The sequence below is a fragment of the Leptosomus discolor genome, chromosome 4 (assembly GCF_034619465.1).
Source record: "Leptosomus discolor isolate bLepDis1 chromosome 4, bLepDis1.hap2, whole genome shotgun sequence".
Classification (NCBI taxonomy): domain Eukaryota; kingdom Metazoa; phylum Chordata; class Aves; order Leptosomiformes; family Leptosomidae; genus Leptosomus; species Leptosomus discolor.
In genome coordinates this window covers 63,024,823-63,042,922 of record NC_141394.1, presented here as the reverse complement: position 1 = coordinate 63,042,922, position 18,100 = coordinate 63,024,823, and the positions used below count along the sequence as shown (strand labels likewise).

General features: G+C 44.5%; 2 protein-coding genes across 3 annotated transcripts in view; one reads left to right on the top strand and one right to left on the bottom strand.

The window, feature by feature from the left end:
• Positions 1–10,724, bottom strand: part of SEL1L3 (SEL1L family member 3) — a 37,493-nt gene extending 26,769 nt beyond the window's left edge. Inside the window, exons 1-4 of the mRNA XM_086463750.1 lie at positions 10,650–10,724; positions 5,806–6,373; positions 4,075–4,201; positions 492–613 (exon numbers count right to left, since the gene is read on the bottom strand). Of these exons, the coding sequence (XP_086319876.1) occupies positions 492–613; positions 4,075–4,201; positions 5,806–6,373; positions 10,650–10,724 (892 nt within the window). The remainder of the gene's footprint in view (positions 1–491; positions 614–4,074; positions 4,202–5,805; positions 6,374–10,649) is intronic.
• A 743-nt stretch (positions 10,725–11,467) lies between these two features.
• On the top strand, positions 11,468–17,290 carry SMIM20 (small integral membrane protein 20). Of its 2 annotated transcripts, XM_086464428.1 has the most exons (3): positions 11,468–11,586; positions 15,388–15,444; positions 16,766–17,290. In XM_086464428.1, the coding sequence occupies exons 1-3, from the start codon at positions 11,478–11,480 to the stop codon at positions 16,801–16,803; spliced, it is 204 nt and encodes a 67-aa protein (XP_086320554.1). In that variant the 5' UTR covers positions 11,468–11,477; the 3' UTR covers positions 16,804–17,290. The 2 variants fall into 2 exon arrangements, with proteins under 2 accessions (XP_086320554.1, XP_086320555.1); XM_086464429.1 differs by lacking the exon at positions 15,388–15,444.
• Positions 17,291–18,100: the final 810 nt, after the last annotated feature.

Sequence of the window (18,100 nt, the reverse complement as noted above, 5' to 3'; positions counted from 1 at the left end):
TGTTGCTAGATTAGGACAGTGATATCTCTTAACTTTTTTTTGGATCAGGGAAATAGACTGTGCTTCTTGAACATCCCTTGAACCATTTGGACTTTTTCTGAGGCTATTTCAGACTTTCAAAAATTTTAATGTAGTATGTATATAAGAATTGAGAACAATAATAAAATAATACTTCAATAATAACAAAGATTGTTAAATCTGTTTAATCCCAGTGTATGTTCCTCACCTATAAGATTCAGTCTACTCTCCTGATAAAGCAGATATCTTCTGAAGTCAGCCAAGACTAGATGTTATGCAACTATTTCTCACTCTTACCCTACTAATTTAGTAGCTACTTACCTATTGAGACACTATAGTCAAAAAGAAGCATTTTGCAAGGGATCAGTTTCACCAAATAGGTCTGACAATATATTTACAAAAGTTATTCCTAGGCACAGATCTATAAAGACTATATTAGACCCCTTCTGAAGGCTGTTAATAATATCCCTTACCTTCTTCATTTAGAAATACAGCAGGAGTACTATACATTTCTTTCGGATCAATAAAATACAGTATACCACACAGATCCTTTTCGCAGTGATGGAGTAAATACAGCCAGATTGAAACGGTGAACCTGCATGAGCAAAAATAAACAAAAACCACACTCCTGATGAGAAATCTCCCTATATAATTTGAAAAGCATGCATTTCACTTTAACTCAGCAAACCTGTTTCACACATGTAATCTTCCGAACGGAACACATCCTCTGCAGTGAAAGACCTTCAGAGCAACAGTATTTAAGACTCTTGGATCTGTGACCTCCTTTTAACCATGCACTTTTGTGGCAACAACATGAGAGGAGAGCAAGTGAGTGTTATCTGAACCAATTCCAGAATGCTGGGTCAGAGCTACTGCCAGATCCCACATCAACAGGGAACTGAAAACACAACTGAGACAAATTGGAGCCAACCTCCCGCATGCAGGCTGCAGTACAAAATCCCCAAATGTACAGTCTTGTAATTTTGATTGTGGAAGCCAGTAAAAACTAAGCTGTGTCTTCTATACTAAATGCCAACTGTGAAAATGAGCTTGTGAGAAGCAGTTAAAAATGAAACCAGCCTCTGGGTACTACAGATAGGTACAAATAGCTGTCACAGAGCTATCGCAGGATAAATAAAGGCGGAGCCTGTGCAAACTATGGAGTGGTACAAAATAAAAACCCAAAGACTCAACAATGCTATCTACTTAGAAGTTTCTGTACAAAGCTGGCTGAGGCACTGAAAGCAGAATTTATACCAGAGTATCTAGTTTTAACGAGTTCCTGTGTGTCAGACTAAACCTGCTTCAGTGCTCTTAATAGAAACTCGACTACTTATTTCCATTAACATTTCCATAGCAGTTAGGCAAATGCTGAACTCCTTTGAAAACCACACTTCCAATGTATAACCCAGCAAAGTGTTACAAATATTATCATCTCTGATACAGAAATACTCTTTTCTTAGTGACTTAGAACAAGATATTATTCCGTTTTTTATTTCTATAATTAAGAAAAAAAAGTCAGTATTTATTTACAATACTTTAGAACTGGGTCAGTTTGCCTTGCTTCTCTCTCAAGAAGTTGCTGAACGTAAAAGTACCTTGTATCTCTTCCCCAACTAAACCAATATAGGTCTGAAAGCCAAACACTTGCTCTCCTGCTTAAAAAAACCCACAAGAGTGATGAAGTTTTCCCCAACAAAGTCTGCACCTTAAATAGCTAATAACACCATATCCTCCAGGGATGGTACATGGGTGAGGTAGAAGGGTTTGTAAGTCACAATCACTTGTATATTGATTGTTACGACCTACAAGCATACCATGCTTCCAGAAATACTGCTTATGCTTATATATCGCTCTTTTCATCTTTCACCTCTGGCAATATAGCAAACTTAAACACCGCAGTCTCCATTTAATCCTTGACTGTCAATCTGAGCACATAAGTGTTCTGGACAAATTCTTGGGACAAAGTTTGGGACAATGCTGACTCATTTCACATCCCCCATGTCTGCAGAATGCCGTAATGCACAAGGAGTCCCTTACACTCCCAGCCTGTTCTTGCTGCAGGCTGTCTGCTGGTAGCTACCTCAAATGACAGTTGTTTATCTCCAGTCTCCTTTCTTTACAAATCCAAATAACTTCATTTAGATCCATCTGCTGCTGTTGGCCTTTTGGTTCAGTGGGGAACCACCGCTCACATATAGAGAGCTGAAGGAAAACCCTCTTCCTCTTCTTAACAGTGCTACCCCAGGCTGTCAGTAAAATCGCAACACCAACCCACAGGCAATGCTTTATGTTAACACTAGAGACGCTACCCAAAGGCAAGAGAGGGTGGAACTGTGTGGAGCAGGTAAAGAGCTGCATAAATTCATGCCATATATTCTCAATTAAGAGCTTGAATGCCTCAGTGCCAGAAGTAGAACACAACTGTGCTGGTGAGCAAAGGGCAGCAGGCTGTACAAGCCAGGCTGTCACTCATCTGAAGGGGGCAGGAGCCAAAAATTGCTCTGTACTTAGGACTTCAGAGCTATATACAAAAAGCCAATGGCATCCTGGGTTCCGACAAAAGAAGGGTGGCCAGCAGATCGAGGGAGGTGATTCTCCCCCTCTACCTGCTCTGGTGAGACCCCACCTGCAGTGACCGCTCTTCAGCTCTGGGGCCCCCAGCATAAGAAAGACATGGACCTGTTGGAGCAAGTCCATAGGAGGGCTACCAAGATGGTCATGGGGCTGGAGCACCTCCCCTGTGAGGACAGGCTGAGAGTGTTGGGGTTGTTCAGCCTGGAGAAGAGAAGGCTCTGGGGAGACCTTCTAGCGGCCTTCCAGAACTTAAAGGGGGCCTACAGGAAAGGTGGGGAGGGACTCTTGATCAGCGTGTGGTGACAGGATACGGGGTAATGGTTTCAAAGTAAAAGAGGGGAGATTTAGATTAGACACAAAGAGGAAATTCTTTACTATGAGAGTGAGGGTGGCGAGTCACTGGAAGAGGTTGCCCAGAGAAGCTGTGGCTGCCCCCTCCCTGGCAGTGTTCAAGGTCAGGCTGGATGGGGCTTGAAGCAACCTGGTCTAGTGGAAGGTGTCCCTGCCCACAGCATGGGGGCTGGAACTAGATGATCTTGAAGGTCCCTTCCAATCCAAACCATTCTGTGATTCTATGACCGTTTGAGGGCTAGTAATTTGTATGCAACCTCTGCTATCTGGCAAGTCTTTTTTGGCACTCTTCTTGTAGTCACAGGCCAAACACAAACCAGCAGGCAAGTTCCAGTTCCTGCAATCATTCCTTAATTCTGTAACAACGTTGCCAGGATAACAGGATGGGAGATATATTTATATATCTCTATATATACTTTTTTCCTCTAAAGTTGCAAAATATGGCCGAAGAGTTGTGACAGTTTTGGGAAGAGGGAGAAGATTAGAGAAATATGATCTTCCCAGAGTGATTCCTGTGTAACTGAATAGTGTGCAGGGGCTTAGAAGTTTTACACTTGTTCAACCAGGAGTTTACACAGCAATTGTGGAAGGAAATAGTGCAAGCTCAAACTGGAAGACTTATCTAGACAGGGGACTATCACTAAGGGCTTGTCAGCTGCAAAATAACCTGGAGTGTGAATTTATAGGGAAAAAGTTGCTCCACAATGAGCAAGAAGCCTTACTCTGCAATGGGTCTGCAAACAATGTTTGAAATGCAGATCCCTTCGTAATGCAGAAACCCCCTGGCTAGCTAGTCATGAGACAGCAGTCTGATCAAGACAGCAGGTAACAGTTAACTTACCCTCCCCTCCTACTTGTACCTAACCAGCTCAGTTACACCTACTATTGGTATCTCTTACACAGCACTGCACTAACACGTACTGTAAGTATCTCTCTCAGGTTTGGCTTAATCCTTTCCAAAACTGACATCAGAGAACAGAAGGAATTGCTAACTATTTTCCTTTTGACCCTTTTCCCAAATTAGTAGGCAGTATTCCTTTTATTTGCAGTATAGCCTAAGAGTTTAAGTACATTCTATAGCCTTCAATAAGCAGCTACACTCCACTTCAACTGTTTGCCTATACTTACATGGGATAATCAATCTGATGTTGTCTGACTGTCTCAAGTTCTCTGTTTTCAAACTGCTCAAATTTCTTCACGATTCCTGTTTTCTCCCCACTGGAAGCGTACATAAAGTTGAGAATCTGGACACCATCTGCAAAATACAATCTTTCTTAATCTGCCAGACAAAGGCATTCATAACTAATTAATTAGCTCACATTTGTACAGTCAAACATTCAAATCACACAACAGATTAAATATTAACACAAACCTTTAATAAAGCTATAAACACAAGTTCACTCTCTGTTATTAAATACATCACGGTCTTGAACTGAATAACCCATGGAGAGTAGAATGGAGTCCACTTCCAGCTGGTATTAGAAGCAGGGAAAGAACAGACTCATTTACATCCACGACACTTAAAGAACCAGCTAGTAAGGAAGAAATCTTAATTTATGTCATTCATTTCAATCTCATGCTGTCTTTGGTTATGCCTATGTGACATTACTCCACAGCTCTTGAACTTGCTCTCCATTTTCAGCTCTCCAGTTTATACTGTATGTATGGATAGCTACCAATTCTGTTCTTAACTGGTATGCATAATCCTGTAATAAATCTCATAAAGCTGCCGCTGCTAAGAAACAGGAAAAAGATCTTCAAGGCCATGACATATCATCAGCTTTCCTAGAAAAACACCAAAACCAAAACCAAACAACCCCCCCCCCCAAAAAAAAACAAACCCCAAGCACTTTGTTACAAGCTTATTTTAAAAAAGTAAATTTGAATAAAGTCTTATTTGCTATTTCTTGTTAAAACTGTTTTCACCTATAATATACTTAGATAATATATAAGATGTTTCACAGTTGTCAGAGATCACACGCTGTCTGCAACAAGTATTTTAGAAAGCCTGTGAAGGAAGTTTTCACTGCTTCCCTGTTCATCTTCAGAGCATTGTCACGCCAATGTAGTGAAAATAAATGACACAAATACCATTACAGGATTTTCTAGGACAGAACCCTTTAGAAGCAAATAACCTTTTTCCTTTTAGGTTCTGCTTTGATTATACTGAGGACAAAAAGAATTGTCAGCAGGTGTAAAGCTAGACAGACAGTAAAAAAAAAAATTGGAACTCAGAAAAAATCTAGAAAGCAGAGTTGTGAGTTTCAGTTATTTACAGTTGGTAACATACATTTTTTATTTAAAACTATTAATTTTTAAAACAAAAGTGCTTGCCTGTAATCGTTTTTTTTTTTGGGGGGGGGGGGGGGAAGTACTATAAAGTTTATTGCATTATAAAGACTTAAAAATACTAAAAATACATTTCTGACTGTGTGGCCATCATCTTAAGCAGAACTAGACTACCTGTGTGAGAATTATGTATGTAAGAACTGCAGGATTGACCCTGAAATAACCCAGCAAGGGACTGAACAACTCTCTTTGAAGATAAAGGAATGATGTCCACTGACATATCAGTGGGGTTTAAATAAAGTTGTTTGAATACACTTAGAAAAAAGAAGGCCATGCTGCTACAAATCTCCAGGCTGGCTGTGGTCAAACAAGCCAGCTCTGAAGGACACGATAGCTGGAGTGATTTGCAACTCTAACCCCACAGTTACGAAGCTTACATATTCAACAATGTTTGCCAAGTAAATCACTCTACATAACATTTACTATAGGTATGCACTTTTTAACAGCTTACCAAAGATGTTATTTGGCTCCCACTAGTTTCCTTGGGGAAAATAATGACTTTACACCTACCACTTTCATGAGGGCACTGAGGTATCCTGTTTGCCTGGAGCATCCACAAATAGTCAGCACCCCACTGAAGACAAACTTTGTGGTCCTTATATGGGCGTTCAAAAGGTGGAACTGCTTCTAAAAATGTGTAATTCTTGGCAACTGCATCCTGGTAGTCTTCATTCTGCTCAACATCATAGTTGCTAACTGACTTGTGACTAATCCATGCATATAATATCACACTGTGCACTATTATTGAGTTTCTGATGATATAATCATCTCTGTAAACCATGATGCTCGGAAATTTCAAATGTACTTGTCGAGTTCTGCTAACGTGAAGGTTCTTCTCAACCTTCCATCTCCTTCTATACACTGGTACACCAGTCCTGAACTCGGAGGAAGCTACTGCTTCCAAGTTGATGATACAAGGCTTAGAACATAAATACTGAACTGAAACCTCAGAATTGTTAAGAACTTTCTTTTCTAAAATGTTTAAATGAATAAAGTCCATGTAATCCATGTTTCGTTCAAACTGTGGAGTAACTGCCGTTGTCCGTAACGTCTCCTTTCCAAAGGATGGCACAAAATTCTGGAAGAAAAACCCAAAACCCAAAACACGTTAACCAGAGAATGTAAGTTTACATTATTACTAATATATTTGCAGCAGTAACAGGACACTGCACAAGCAGAAGGTTTATATACCATATTCTTAACTCCAAAATACCAGGATTCTCTCATACAGCAAGTAGATGTGGATCACTGGAGAGCTACCACCAAGGTTTTAATAGTAACAACTTCCCTATATCATGGTCTTAAAGTTACACATAGGTCTACAAACAAATTGTATTTACAGGATGTATCCTTCAACCCTTCCGCAAGTGGAATCCGGTCCAAGATACTGACTTACATATCATGCTATTTACACATGCTCCTAGGATCAGGCCTAAAGAGTATATACTAAAATGTACCGGCATTTATTTATCATTTTGTTGTTCACTAGTACTGCCGCAGCCTGATGTTTCTGTATCTTTTTAAAAAATTAGCTAATTTTGTTATCTCTCATGCAGGTACCTGAAGGGCAGAGCAACAATTAAGGCAGCTCACAATAGTTTCCTGAGAATGAATTAATGTTCATGAAGTGTTTAGGAACTTAGTACTGAAATGTTCCTAGCCTGAAGATGGACTTACAAATCTGAGGAGGCAGCATTTGCTCAGCTTTTGCTCAGCTTTTGCTCTCCATAAAATAATATACTTCGAGAGTGAGTGCTTGGACACACACCAGGATTATCCTCCATGCTCAAGTTGTTGTCTCTAAGGCTTCAAACAGCTTCTTTTCTTTCTGCTCTGCAGTCAGCGTCTGGCTTGATGCACTGCCAAGGATACTGAGGATTACTCAGCTCAGAAGGCCAGCCACCAGCATGGCACCTCTGCCAGGTCCCCTGATCTGTCCAAAATTCAGAATTGTCACTTAGGATTACCAGGAAAGCTGGTGGTTAAGATTGCTTAAAATGAGAAGATCTGTCTTGGCTGACTTTTAACTTTGCTAAACTTAAATTGAAATTTATTTTGGAGATCTACCTTGGATTGACGGCTTTTTCACTGTGATTCTCAAAATATTTAAAAGCTTCAGCCAAGTTGTTAGTACATTTCTAATTATTGGAATTGTGTGCTGTGCACCTGGAGGACAAGACCTTGCCCATGATCCAATATGGGGATCAGTAAAAGTCCCCAATGATAAACTATCTTGCTTTTTATTTCTTAAGAATATGTTGAAAGTCCTTGAGAGCTACACTGAAAAAAACATTGAGCCAGCAAAACCTGTGAAGTTGTAAATATTAGGAAAAGTCAGAATTAAGTTTACCTACACTACTTCCTTCTTCCCATAGATAAGGATTTTGGATTTAACTATGCGATCAAACGCTATTTTTCCCCCAGATCCCTGCCTCCTTAAAGGCACAAAAGAACTCTAGGTTTGCAAGTGGAACACAACTGGGCATACACGAGCCTATTTACCCCAAGACTTTGACTTTATGTAAGGCAGAAACTGGAAGACATAACTGAATGAGGGAACTTTTGGATGAGAAAGTTGGAGATCATTGCTAGCAGCCAGTAACTGTAGATAACCAGATATATTTAGTGTTCCCAGATCTTTCTGAACTTGTCACTTAAACTACTTTCCGCAAGAACAAACGAGCACTCTTTATCTTCTTGTGTCTGACAACAGACAGAAGCCAGATGTGCAGTGATGTTGAACACTTATAAACACGTGTGCAAGCACCAGGATATATACTTTGAGCAAATAAAATCCTATAAAAGTGAAACACACTCCACAATGTCGGTATCTAGGCCTTCCACAACAGGTACTCTTTTCAGAGTGACAGCCTTCCTCTCCACCTTGATTCCTATTCTATAGAATGGATATTGTAAAAATGCTGTGTACTGAAAGGGCTAAAAAAGCAATGGCAACAGGAGGCTGCTGTTCATTGGAGAAGTTACCACCGCATCATGGAATAACACACATGTGCAAATACTGACATAAAAGTTGATGTGAGAACTTTAATTTTAATATTAATTTGCGTATCTTTCAGACCTTGACTTGACAAAGATACTATTCTTTTACATTTCCTATGTAATTCTTCTTTGGTTACAGATACCTTTAAAAGCATTAAAAGCACATAGCAGCAACCACAAATTATTCTAAACCTCTTGGTCATCACTCATATTTCTTACATATTTTTTTATCTTACAATACAGAGCACTTGTAAACAGCTTAAGCCTTGTGCTATGGGGGGCTGTGTCATGAGGAAGATGATAATATATTATGAAAGTAATGCCACGTGGCTATCACAAAATGTAGAAGTCTACCCAGTAGACACTACGAAGCATTGTAGTACCACTGTGTGCTTACCACATACACACATTTACTGTCAAAACCCACACAGTCAGCCCTCACTTTTCTTGGGGGTTTATCCAATACAAAGATATGAGAACTGGCCTCCAGCAAAGACAGCTAGGGTCTGGCACAGTTCGTTAACCAAGACGCAGCAGTGCACGAATGTGGCCATCTGACTTCCAGTGAACTGCTGAAGCTCTGTGGTGAGGATCCCAAGGTAGTCAGGGGCTGCGACCCAAAGCCAGTTCCTTGTAGAACAAAATCCATGGTGTTCCTAGAGCACTTAAGCACGATGTACTGTGACTGCTGATGCATAAGGTCAGCGTCAGCTGTGCTGGTCTTACTGCCTTTCCCTTAGTGCCTGTTCTGCTGAATGGCTCCCATGAAGTTACTCAAGAAACTTTTCTTTGTATTCTTTGGCGTGTGGGTATTAGTTGAGACATGTGCTGCAAAAATGCATGAAGCATGTGTGGGTCTGCTGTTACATCACACCTGAGAAACCCTGCAGGAGGCTTATCCAGTGAGGAGCACGGTGCAAAGACCCCCGAGTGATCCCACACCGATGCAGCCATGGCAGAGACCGCAGACTGTGAACTCTTCCAGACCACGGCTGAGTCTCTGTTAACACTTGGTTGCCTCTACACAGTGCTCCCCAGAGCACTGCATACGTGTGTATTATCTAAATGTTCTTACTCGGCAAGGAACACTAGTTCTTCCCTCCCCGTTATCTCAGACAAGGCAGAGTTAGTTGTGCATCGGAGAGACAGGATGAAAGGATTACACGACGAGTGTGATTTTAAGATTTAAATGTAAGTTTCCCAGCACAGTAAAGAGGCCAGCTATACTGGATTGAAAACCTTACCATGAACTAGGCAGAGTTCTACAAGAAAGACATAGAGGCTTCATTGTCTGGGGCAACTTAGCCACAAAACCTGTAAAGTTTTTTGTGTTGATGTTTTTCTTAAAACCTGCTGAATCTGAAAGGGTTAGCCCAAGTCATCCCATCAGATGTTGGCATAAAAATCGCTGTGGGAGGCAATCACAACAATTGGTAGGGAAGTGAAAATTTCCAGTAGTGTAAGATTACAGAAGTGATGAGTAACGGTTCCTTCACTCGGTGGAATAAGATTTCAGCTGGACCCTCCCTGAGTTCACCCCTGCAGAAACTCCACACAACCCTATGAAACTACACCTGTTTGCACAAAGCCTGAAGATAACCATAGTCCTTTACCTGTGAACACCCGCCACGTCATGCTAGATTTTAAGACGTGTGAAATGGAAACACACGAAAAAGGGCGTTGATCTGCTCCAAATCAGCATCGATATCATACAGGCATACAAAGGCTTTAGCTAGAGCTTGTGTTTAGGGGCATAAAAGACGAACAAGTAGTTTAGTAGATACCCCTAAAATGCACTTGTTTCTGTAAGCCAGTGCAGCACCATACTCACACCTGCATCTGTAAGTAGGTATCAAAGGCACCCCCTTCTTTCCAACCCCAAAATTTACCATCACTAGGACAGAAAGCTTTTTAACACTCCGATTGAACGACCTCACACTCCCCAGCTCGATAAGGTGACGACAGCCCGGGCAGCTGGAGAGAGGGGAGCCGGACCAGGCCGGACAGCAGCCAGCCTGGCTCCGAGAGGCGGCTCCGGGCTCCGCCAGGCTGCCGGAGCGGGCCCGAATCCGAGCCCCGGCCGGGTGGCCCCCCCGCACCGGCACCCGGCCGGGGGCTGCACCTCCCCCACCCCGCCCTACGCTTACAATCTGCGGCCCCGCACCGGCCGGCCGAGCGCGGAGCACCGCCGTGAGTCCGCGGGGTGCCGGGCAGCCCCCGACCGCGGGGAACGGCGCTCACCCGTCAGCCGCCGCCCGCCCCGGGCCCTCGCCACGACCACCATCATCCGCCGCCACGGCGGCGGCGGGCAGGGCCAGGGCCCGGGGGCAGGTGCGGGGCCAGCCGCCACTCACCGTGAGGAGGAGGAGGAGGAGGAGCAGCGGGGGGCGGCGGCGGGGCACGGCGGGGGGCTCAGCCGGTGGCCGCATGCTGCCACGGAGGCGAGGGCGGCGCTGCCCAGCACGGCCGGGAGTGCGCGGCCGGCCCCGCCGATAAGGATGCGGCAGATCCGGCTTCCTGGAGGAGGGGCCGCCGCCCGGGCAGGGCCGGGCCGCGCCTGGCCCCGCGCCGCCGCCGCCGCTGCAGGTGCGGAGGGCCCGGGCGGCGGCCGAGCCCCGCGGGGGGTGCCGAGCCCCCGGGCCCTGCTGTGAGGCACCTCAGAGCCCCCCGCGCACCCCAGTACAACGGGCACCAGGCAGCGTCCCGGGAGCGGCGCACCCCGGTCGGAGCCGCGTCCTGCCTCACGGCGGCAGCGTGGCTCGGGGGCCCCGCGGTGGCTCCCCCTGCCCTCGTCCCCACCCTCACGCCTCGGCTCCGCGCTGCCAGCGCAGCACCCGCCCGGGGCAGCTCCCCGGTCCTGTTGACGGGCGACGCGCGGGCGCGGGTGGCTTTAGGGCGGTAGGGCGGGGCAGGGCCCCCTCACAGCTCCCCCGGGGGTGCCGCCGTTCGCCTGGCCAGGCGTGACACAACGAAGCGCGGCGGGTGTGTAACGGCACCGTCCCCGACTCACCGGGGGGGCGCAGGCACCGGGCTGCGCCCCGCCGGCTCGCATGGGGGCGCTGCCCGTCGCCGCGCCGCTCCTGCCGGGCCGGGGCGGAGCCCGCAGGTGCCTCATCGCTCCGGTTCCGGTGTGTCCCGGAAGCTGTACGGCTCCCGCTTCCGGGTTGTGGCCACCGGCGGGGATGGCGGGGCTGTCCCGCACGCTCGGTATCTTCGGCGGCTTCGTGGCCGTGGTGGGGGCGGCTTTTTACCCCATCTACTTCCGGCCGCTGCTGCTGCCGGAGGAGTACAGTGAGTCCGGGCGGGGCGGGGAGCGGGTGTGTGCCCGGGCTGAGGGTGTGCCGGGGGCTGCCGCCGGGTGAGGAGCTCCCGAGGGGCCTTCTGCTCGCCGAGGAGAGACTTAAAAAAAACCCCGAACCACTCGTGGTGCGCCTGTTTCGAGTTACTGGCCAGCGCGTGATTGGGAGCGGCCTTTAGCTGTCTCTGAAGTGATTTAAGAGGATTGAGGTGCAGTTAAAGAAGTTGTGATCAGGGGCTGGAGCACCTCCCCTGCGAGGACAGGCTGAGAGAGTTGCGGCTGTTCAGCCTGGAGAAGAGAAGGCTCTGGGGAAACCTTCTGGCGACCTTCTAGTACTTAAAGGGGGCCTACAGGAAAGGGAGGGAGAGTCTTTTTAGTAGGACCTGCAGCAGTAGGGCAAGTATTAATGGTTTTAAACTGAGAGAGGGTAGATTCAGATAGGACGAAATTTTTGCAGTGGAGGTGGTGATACACTCGCACAGGTTGTCCAGAGAGGTGGCAGAAGCCCCGTCCCTGGAAACATTCAAGGTCAGGCTGGACGGGGCTCTGAGCAACCTGATCCAGCTAAAGATGTCCCTGCTCACTGCAGGAGGTTTGGATTAGGTGACCTTTGAAAGGTCCTTTTGAAACCAAACCATTCTGTGATTCTCTTAAGTTGTTCAAGTTATGTTTTCCAGCTGTAATTGAGAAGCTTAACTTAAAACGTGGCGAGGGATTCTTTGCCGATTGTGATGATTTGCTTAGAGCTGGTCTCAGTCTGCAGTTTTCTCTGAAAGTGATTGCTGAGGAAAACCCCGCTTTCCTGCCAAAACCCCAGAAAACCCGCCAAAGCTCACTACCGACTCTAGGGAGCCAGGGAGCACTCGAGCACTCAAAGGCATTTGAAGCTTCGGGTGCGAAGCCTCAGCGGCTCCAGGCGGGCGCTCCGTGCTGCGGGAGCGGCAGGGGGAGCCCCCTTTACTCTTCAACTTCTGTTAACTGCCGCCGAAGGAAGCAGGGAAAAGTTCTGGTGTAACCAGCCGCATCCCCTCGCTTTAGCTTCTGTAAAACTAGGCGAGCTGTTGGCGGTAACCTGAAGATGCGTGTGGTTAATCTGCTGAGACAGTTGAAGAGATTTCTAGGAAAGAAAATAAAAGGAAAAGGGTAACAAACTTATTGATCTTCTTGGAAGGACTTTAGCCTTGCATCAAAGCTGAAGTAAAATTTAACTTGCAAGCAAGCTTTTATTTAAGGAAGCTATGTTTATGACGTTGGAAACTGCCCACAAAGATAGGTTTTCTACTCTGTATTCCCATTTAAAAACCTTATTCTTAATTCATTTTTGTTTATGGTGCTCTTTCTGAAAATACAATATTAGAAGTGTGACTCAGCATTAAGGAAAGGACAGAACTAGTGGACAACGTCCTCTGTTGTACCTGTGAATTACATGAGCAAATGTTCCCTAGCCAGGTTAGGGATTTTTTAAATCTCCATTTAGCACATAAAATGAGTGATGCACAGTTAGCACGTGCTTAAACTTGCTAGTTAATACCTGACCCTAAACATTACTTGTTGCTGCTCAGACTCTCCTTTGATTTCACCCTTATTAATTTCCTGTGTGCTTTTCTTGATGCTCGTTGCTGCAGTGTGAGAGAAGCACAAGCGTTTATTGTCATAATACTTCAGACAAGAATATGGAATTTCACGGTTGTACTTGGGCAGAAGTATTGTAACCTTTGGGGTACAAAGGGTTTGATTTTTCAGAGTACAGCCTAGTAAGCTGTACGAAAATGTCTGTAGAAGCTCACACCCACCTTGGGCTTGAGTTGTGGGTGAATAGTCAGTATTTCTGCATTTTGGGACGCTGGGTCTGAAGTTGGACATTTAGATTAGCATTACATAGTAATTCTGCAAAAGGCAAGAATGGATTTTAGTTCTCTGGAGTGACATTCAACTATGTGAACATGAAATGCTATCTTCTCTTTCTTCAATCTTGTTTTTCTTGTGTATCTCCCAAATTCTACACAAGCAAGGCACATTACATTCAGGAAGAAGACTTTTCTGCACAATTCTCATACATCTTCAGCGGAGTTTGTAGCAGTTTAACAAATAAAATGGAAGATACTTGGAAAAGCTGTATGTAATGAAATTGTTAATATGAACATTAAGTTGTGCACGCAGGGGGTTGGCTTAATTCCATACAGAAATGCTATTATTTTGTGGGTTTTTAGTGCCCCAGTTTGTGGCCTTGATGTTTCTAATGTTTCCCTGTTTGTAACTAGCTTTAAAGAAGACTGTTTCCTCATATGAAGCAATGGTTTAGTGGCAACGTTCAAACTTCGAGGTCTTCAGCACAGATCTCTTCCACTTGGATTAATTAAAATGGTGGATTGACAGCTGCTGTTTGGATTGATATTGGGGCATTTTCACTGTAGATTTTGTGATTTTGCTGAGCTCTGAGACTCAGCTCCTTCCCCATCCTGTGAGGTGGCTGTCCTCTCGTCAAGGCTGGCTCTTCCTCATTTTCCTTTTTTTGGCTTACCTATTTTCCACATTGTTTCCAGGCCCCACACCAGTCTGCCTATCGACGGTTCCACGTCCTACCTCCAGATTTCTCATCTGTTTCTTCTCTGCAGTGGTCCTTCCTTGACCGGTTAACAGCTCTTTCTGTTCAACCCAAGTGTGTTCCCAGACCTCTTGGACTGATTCCCATTTTGGTCTTTAGTCTCCACCTAAGAATAAGTATCTTTCTCCTCCATGCCCTACAATAAGTCTGATTCCTTGCCTTAATTTGTTCTGTATTTTCTGTCAGGGTTTTGTACCTTTTCCTTCAAAATTAGACAATTCCCTGAGGTTTTGTCTGTTGGAACAGCAGTTACCATTATCAGTGGACAGAACAGGAGCAGCTGGATCTGCCTCTAGTGTCTGCCCCCTTGCAAGTAGCATCAAGTGTGGTGATACGCCTGCTGGTGTCCCATAGCATTAGGCTTGTACCTAATGATGTGTAGTGCCTGTGCATTCCTAGCAGGATAGGATGCTGAAAAGTTTCAGTTTTAAGGTGAGCTGAGTTCTGAGTTTCCCCTGAGAATGTGCACCCTGCGATTTTTGAAAGACTTAAAAAGTTCAGTCGGTGTGGGCAAAAGGCTAATCCAGCTGAGCTTTGACTTCCCCCTTCAAAGTACCACAGTGGTGAAGTGCTTAACTGGAAGGGGAAAAAAGAAGGAGGGGCATTTAATGAGGGGAAATAGCATAGCTCTGTCTGTTTCTCTTCTTGGAAGTGGTTGGATCTTTCAAACAAAAAAGAAAAGCCTGAGACAGGCCCATTGTATGGAAAAATATCTCTCTGACACTTAATTTTGCAAAGTTTACAAGCGGTAATTTTGTAGATGCTGTCATGAAATCTGCTTGTGATAAGATGCCAGGTCTTTCAGGGCCTGAAAATGGGGGTTACTGATTCTGGAAAGAATAAATCCTTTGAAGAGTTTTATATTGAGCATGTGAGTGATAGCTCCTAAAAGTACTAGTCATTCCTTTAGTGATGGGGTCATGGCAGGTGTTTTGGCATCTTGTATTAAACGGTGGTCATTACTTTAAGATTAGGGTATTGCTGTTTGTAATCTTTCACAACAGACTAGCTGTTAGTTTCTCAGTGAAGTGTGAATACTACATTTGCATTGTGTGGGTGGATACTCACCAGAATTTTACTGTGTAGCATCCAGAATGAATAAAATTTTCAATGTTATTTTATTGGGTGCAGTCAAGGTGTCTGGTATTTGCTTTTTTTCCAGTAGTGTCCTTTCTGTTCTGTTTTCCAGAGAAAGAACAGTCAATAAACCGAGCTGGTATTGTTCAAGAGGATATTCAGCCTGCAGGTATATTTGATTCATGTGTTTGCATTGGTTGTTTTAAAGACCTTCTTCAAGTAGGACCTGAGTATTTCTATGGATTTAAATAATACAGTGAAGAATACATTCAAAGAGTACATGTGTAATAAAGTTACATGAAAAGTTTTTTTCAGGCTAATTCTTGACTTAATAATTATGGATTTAATGAAACTTTTTAAAAATTGACTTAACTGGCCAAATAAGTTGCAGTGATTCTCTTATCTTCACGCTTTTAAAATAGGTGCCAGTTTCCACACCAGAAATTAACTTCTGAACCAGCTCAGAGCAAACGAGAACCCTGTGTGGGCTGAGCTGTAGCTGTAAAGAATACACTATTGCCCCCTGGTTTTGTGGAATACTGCTTTACAGCTCAGCTGAAACACAATTTATGAGCACTTTGTCAGTGCCTTCCAGCCTCGTGGGTAGAGCAGTAGGGCAGAAATCCACTACACATAAAGGAAAATTCAGAATGCAGTGCTAATAGCTTTTTGATCCCTGCTGTTGCCAGTAGAAGGCGGAGAAAAGCATTTGAGGGGAATAAAATTAAAGGCGTGGCAGACTGTCCTTGGTAGCTCATTGTTTCATAGGTAATGGAACTGCCTGTTCGTTATGTGAGCTTGGCACTTCTTGTTTCAAGACATGAGAATGCTTGTCTTGCTGAAACAGTTCATATCTGAGTATGTTAAAGGGTAAGGTATTCCTATTTTTAGAAAAGCCTAACATCAGCAGCAGGGGAAAACCTAACAGGATTAATGCCATGTCCTTACTACACATATCAGTTAAATCATCAGTGCAGTACTTACTTTCCAGGAAAGTGGTGAAATGCTGAAGAGGTGTAGGAAGGGTATTGTGAAACAGAAGCCTGGTAAACCTGCCTTTTTTATTAAACATTAAAGAGGACTGAACTGGCTCATTTACCCAAGATGTGGGTACTTGATGACCAGTTCTCCTCAGTATAACTTTTTCATCCAAATTTAGCTGCTGATGAGAAGTTACAAGATCCGCTAGTTGAAACTCAAATCTAGGCAAATTCAAGTGCAAGGTGCAATTCCAGATGGTTGTTCCAACAGTATTAGAACACCTTACCTATGGGAGTGATAGATTTTTCCGTTATCTGTAGCTTAAGATTAAGAGGTTGTCTTTCTAAATGTTTTTGAAAGCTTAAGCAGAGTTGTGAGTTCTGTGCAGAAATTGTTAGGTTCTTTCATTGTTTTGTACATAAGGCTGGAGTAGCAGACCAATTTTTTTTTTTTTTTTTCCTCCAAGAGTCTAGTTATGAACTGCTGGTGTTCTCATATTTGATTTGTAGGGTTAAAAGTGTGGTCTGATCCATTTGGAAGAAAGTAATGTTGGCAGCTGGGTGTATTGCAAGGCTAAACTGCAGATGGATATCTTCAGCTGTTTCTTCTTTCACTGAAGTGTGTCTTTGGGTGTCACTGGAGAAGAATTCTGAATATGCTGTGTGGGCACGTGAGGAGCAACAAAGGCGACTGGTTGGAATCCCAAGAGATAAAAACGTGCTAGTTTTGACAGGGTGCTGAGGCAGAGTGCACAGACTGTTGGAGAGCTGAATGATTCTTGAGTTTAGAAATGAAATATTTATTTCCTTGGGAAAAGGGAAGAGGAAATTTTTTTTGTTAATCTGTAAACACTTGTAGAATACATTATGAATAGAATAAATCATGCAGACCACTGCAGTTTCCTCCCTAGTTTGAGAATTACTTGTTGTGTTTTTTTTATGAAAACATGGTAGATGTATATACTGAGAGAGATCAATACAGAAGATATAACATGGTGAGTGTAAATTTGTACATTAAATTTCCTTCTTTTTAAACCAATGTGTACTTTTTTCATTTGTTTTTCAAGTAGGTGTGGTGGGTTAACCTTGGCCAGCTGCCAGATGCCCACCACACAACCACTCTCTCACTCCCACTCCTCAACAGGATGGGGGAGAAAATAGGATGACAAAGCGTATGGGTCCGGATAAACATGGGGAGATTGCTTACCAGTTACTGTTGCAGGCAAAACAAACTCAACTTGGGGAAAATTAATGTAGTTTATTGATAATTAAAATAGATTTGGATAGTGAGAAGCAAAATTAAAATAACACTTGCCCTTTTTCCAGGATCAACTTCAAGCCTGACTCCTATTGCTTCCCCCCTGGTCCTCTGTGCGGTGGATGGGGGGTTATAGTCAGTTTGTAGCAGTTCTTCTGCTCCTTCCTCCTCACACTTATCCCCTGCTCCTGTGTGGGCTTTTCGTGAGCTGCAGTTTCTTCAGGAAATACCCAACTGCTCCACTGTGGGCTCCTTCCCGGGCTGCAGTGTGCGTAGCTGCTCCAACGTGGTCTTCTCCACGGGCTGCAGGGGAATCTCTGCTCTGGTGCCTAGAGCACCTCCTTCCCCGCTGCCTTTTCTGGCTGTGGTGTTCAAGTGCTGTTCCTCAATTTAGTCCCCTCATTCCTCTGCTTTTCTGGTGTTTTCACAAAGGTGTCACCCACCTGGCTGCTGGGCTGAGCTGTGTCTTGCAGCGGGTCCTTTGCGGAGCCAGCTGGAACTGTCTGTGGCCAGCATGGGGCAACTCCCGCAGCCTGCCTTCCTTGCTGCCAAAACCTTGGCCGCCAAACCTGATACAGGAGGTTAAC

Excerpts from the sequence above, each read along its gene's own strand:
- SMIM20 (XM_086464428.1), top strand. The coding sequence starts at position 11,478 with ATGGCGGGGCTGTCCCGCACGCTCGGTATCTTCGGCGGCTTCGTGGCC. Across the intron at positions 11,587-15,387 it reads GCTGCTGCCGGAGGAGTACA|AGAAAGAACAGTCAATAAAC; the intron begins GTGAGTCCGGGC and ends TCTGTTTTCCAG. Across the intron at positions 15,445-16,765 it reads AGAGGATATTCAGCCTGCAG|GGTTAAAAGTGTGGTCTGAT; the intron begins GTATATTTGATT and ends TTTGATTTGTAG.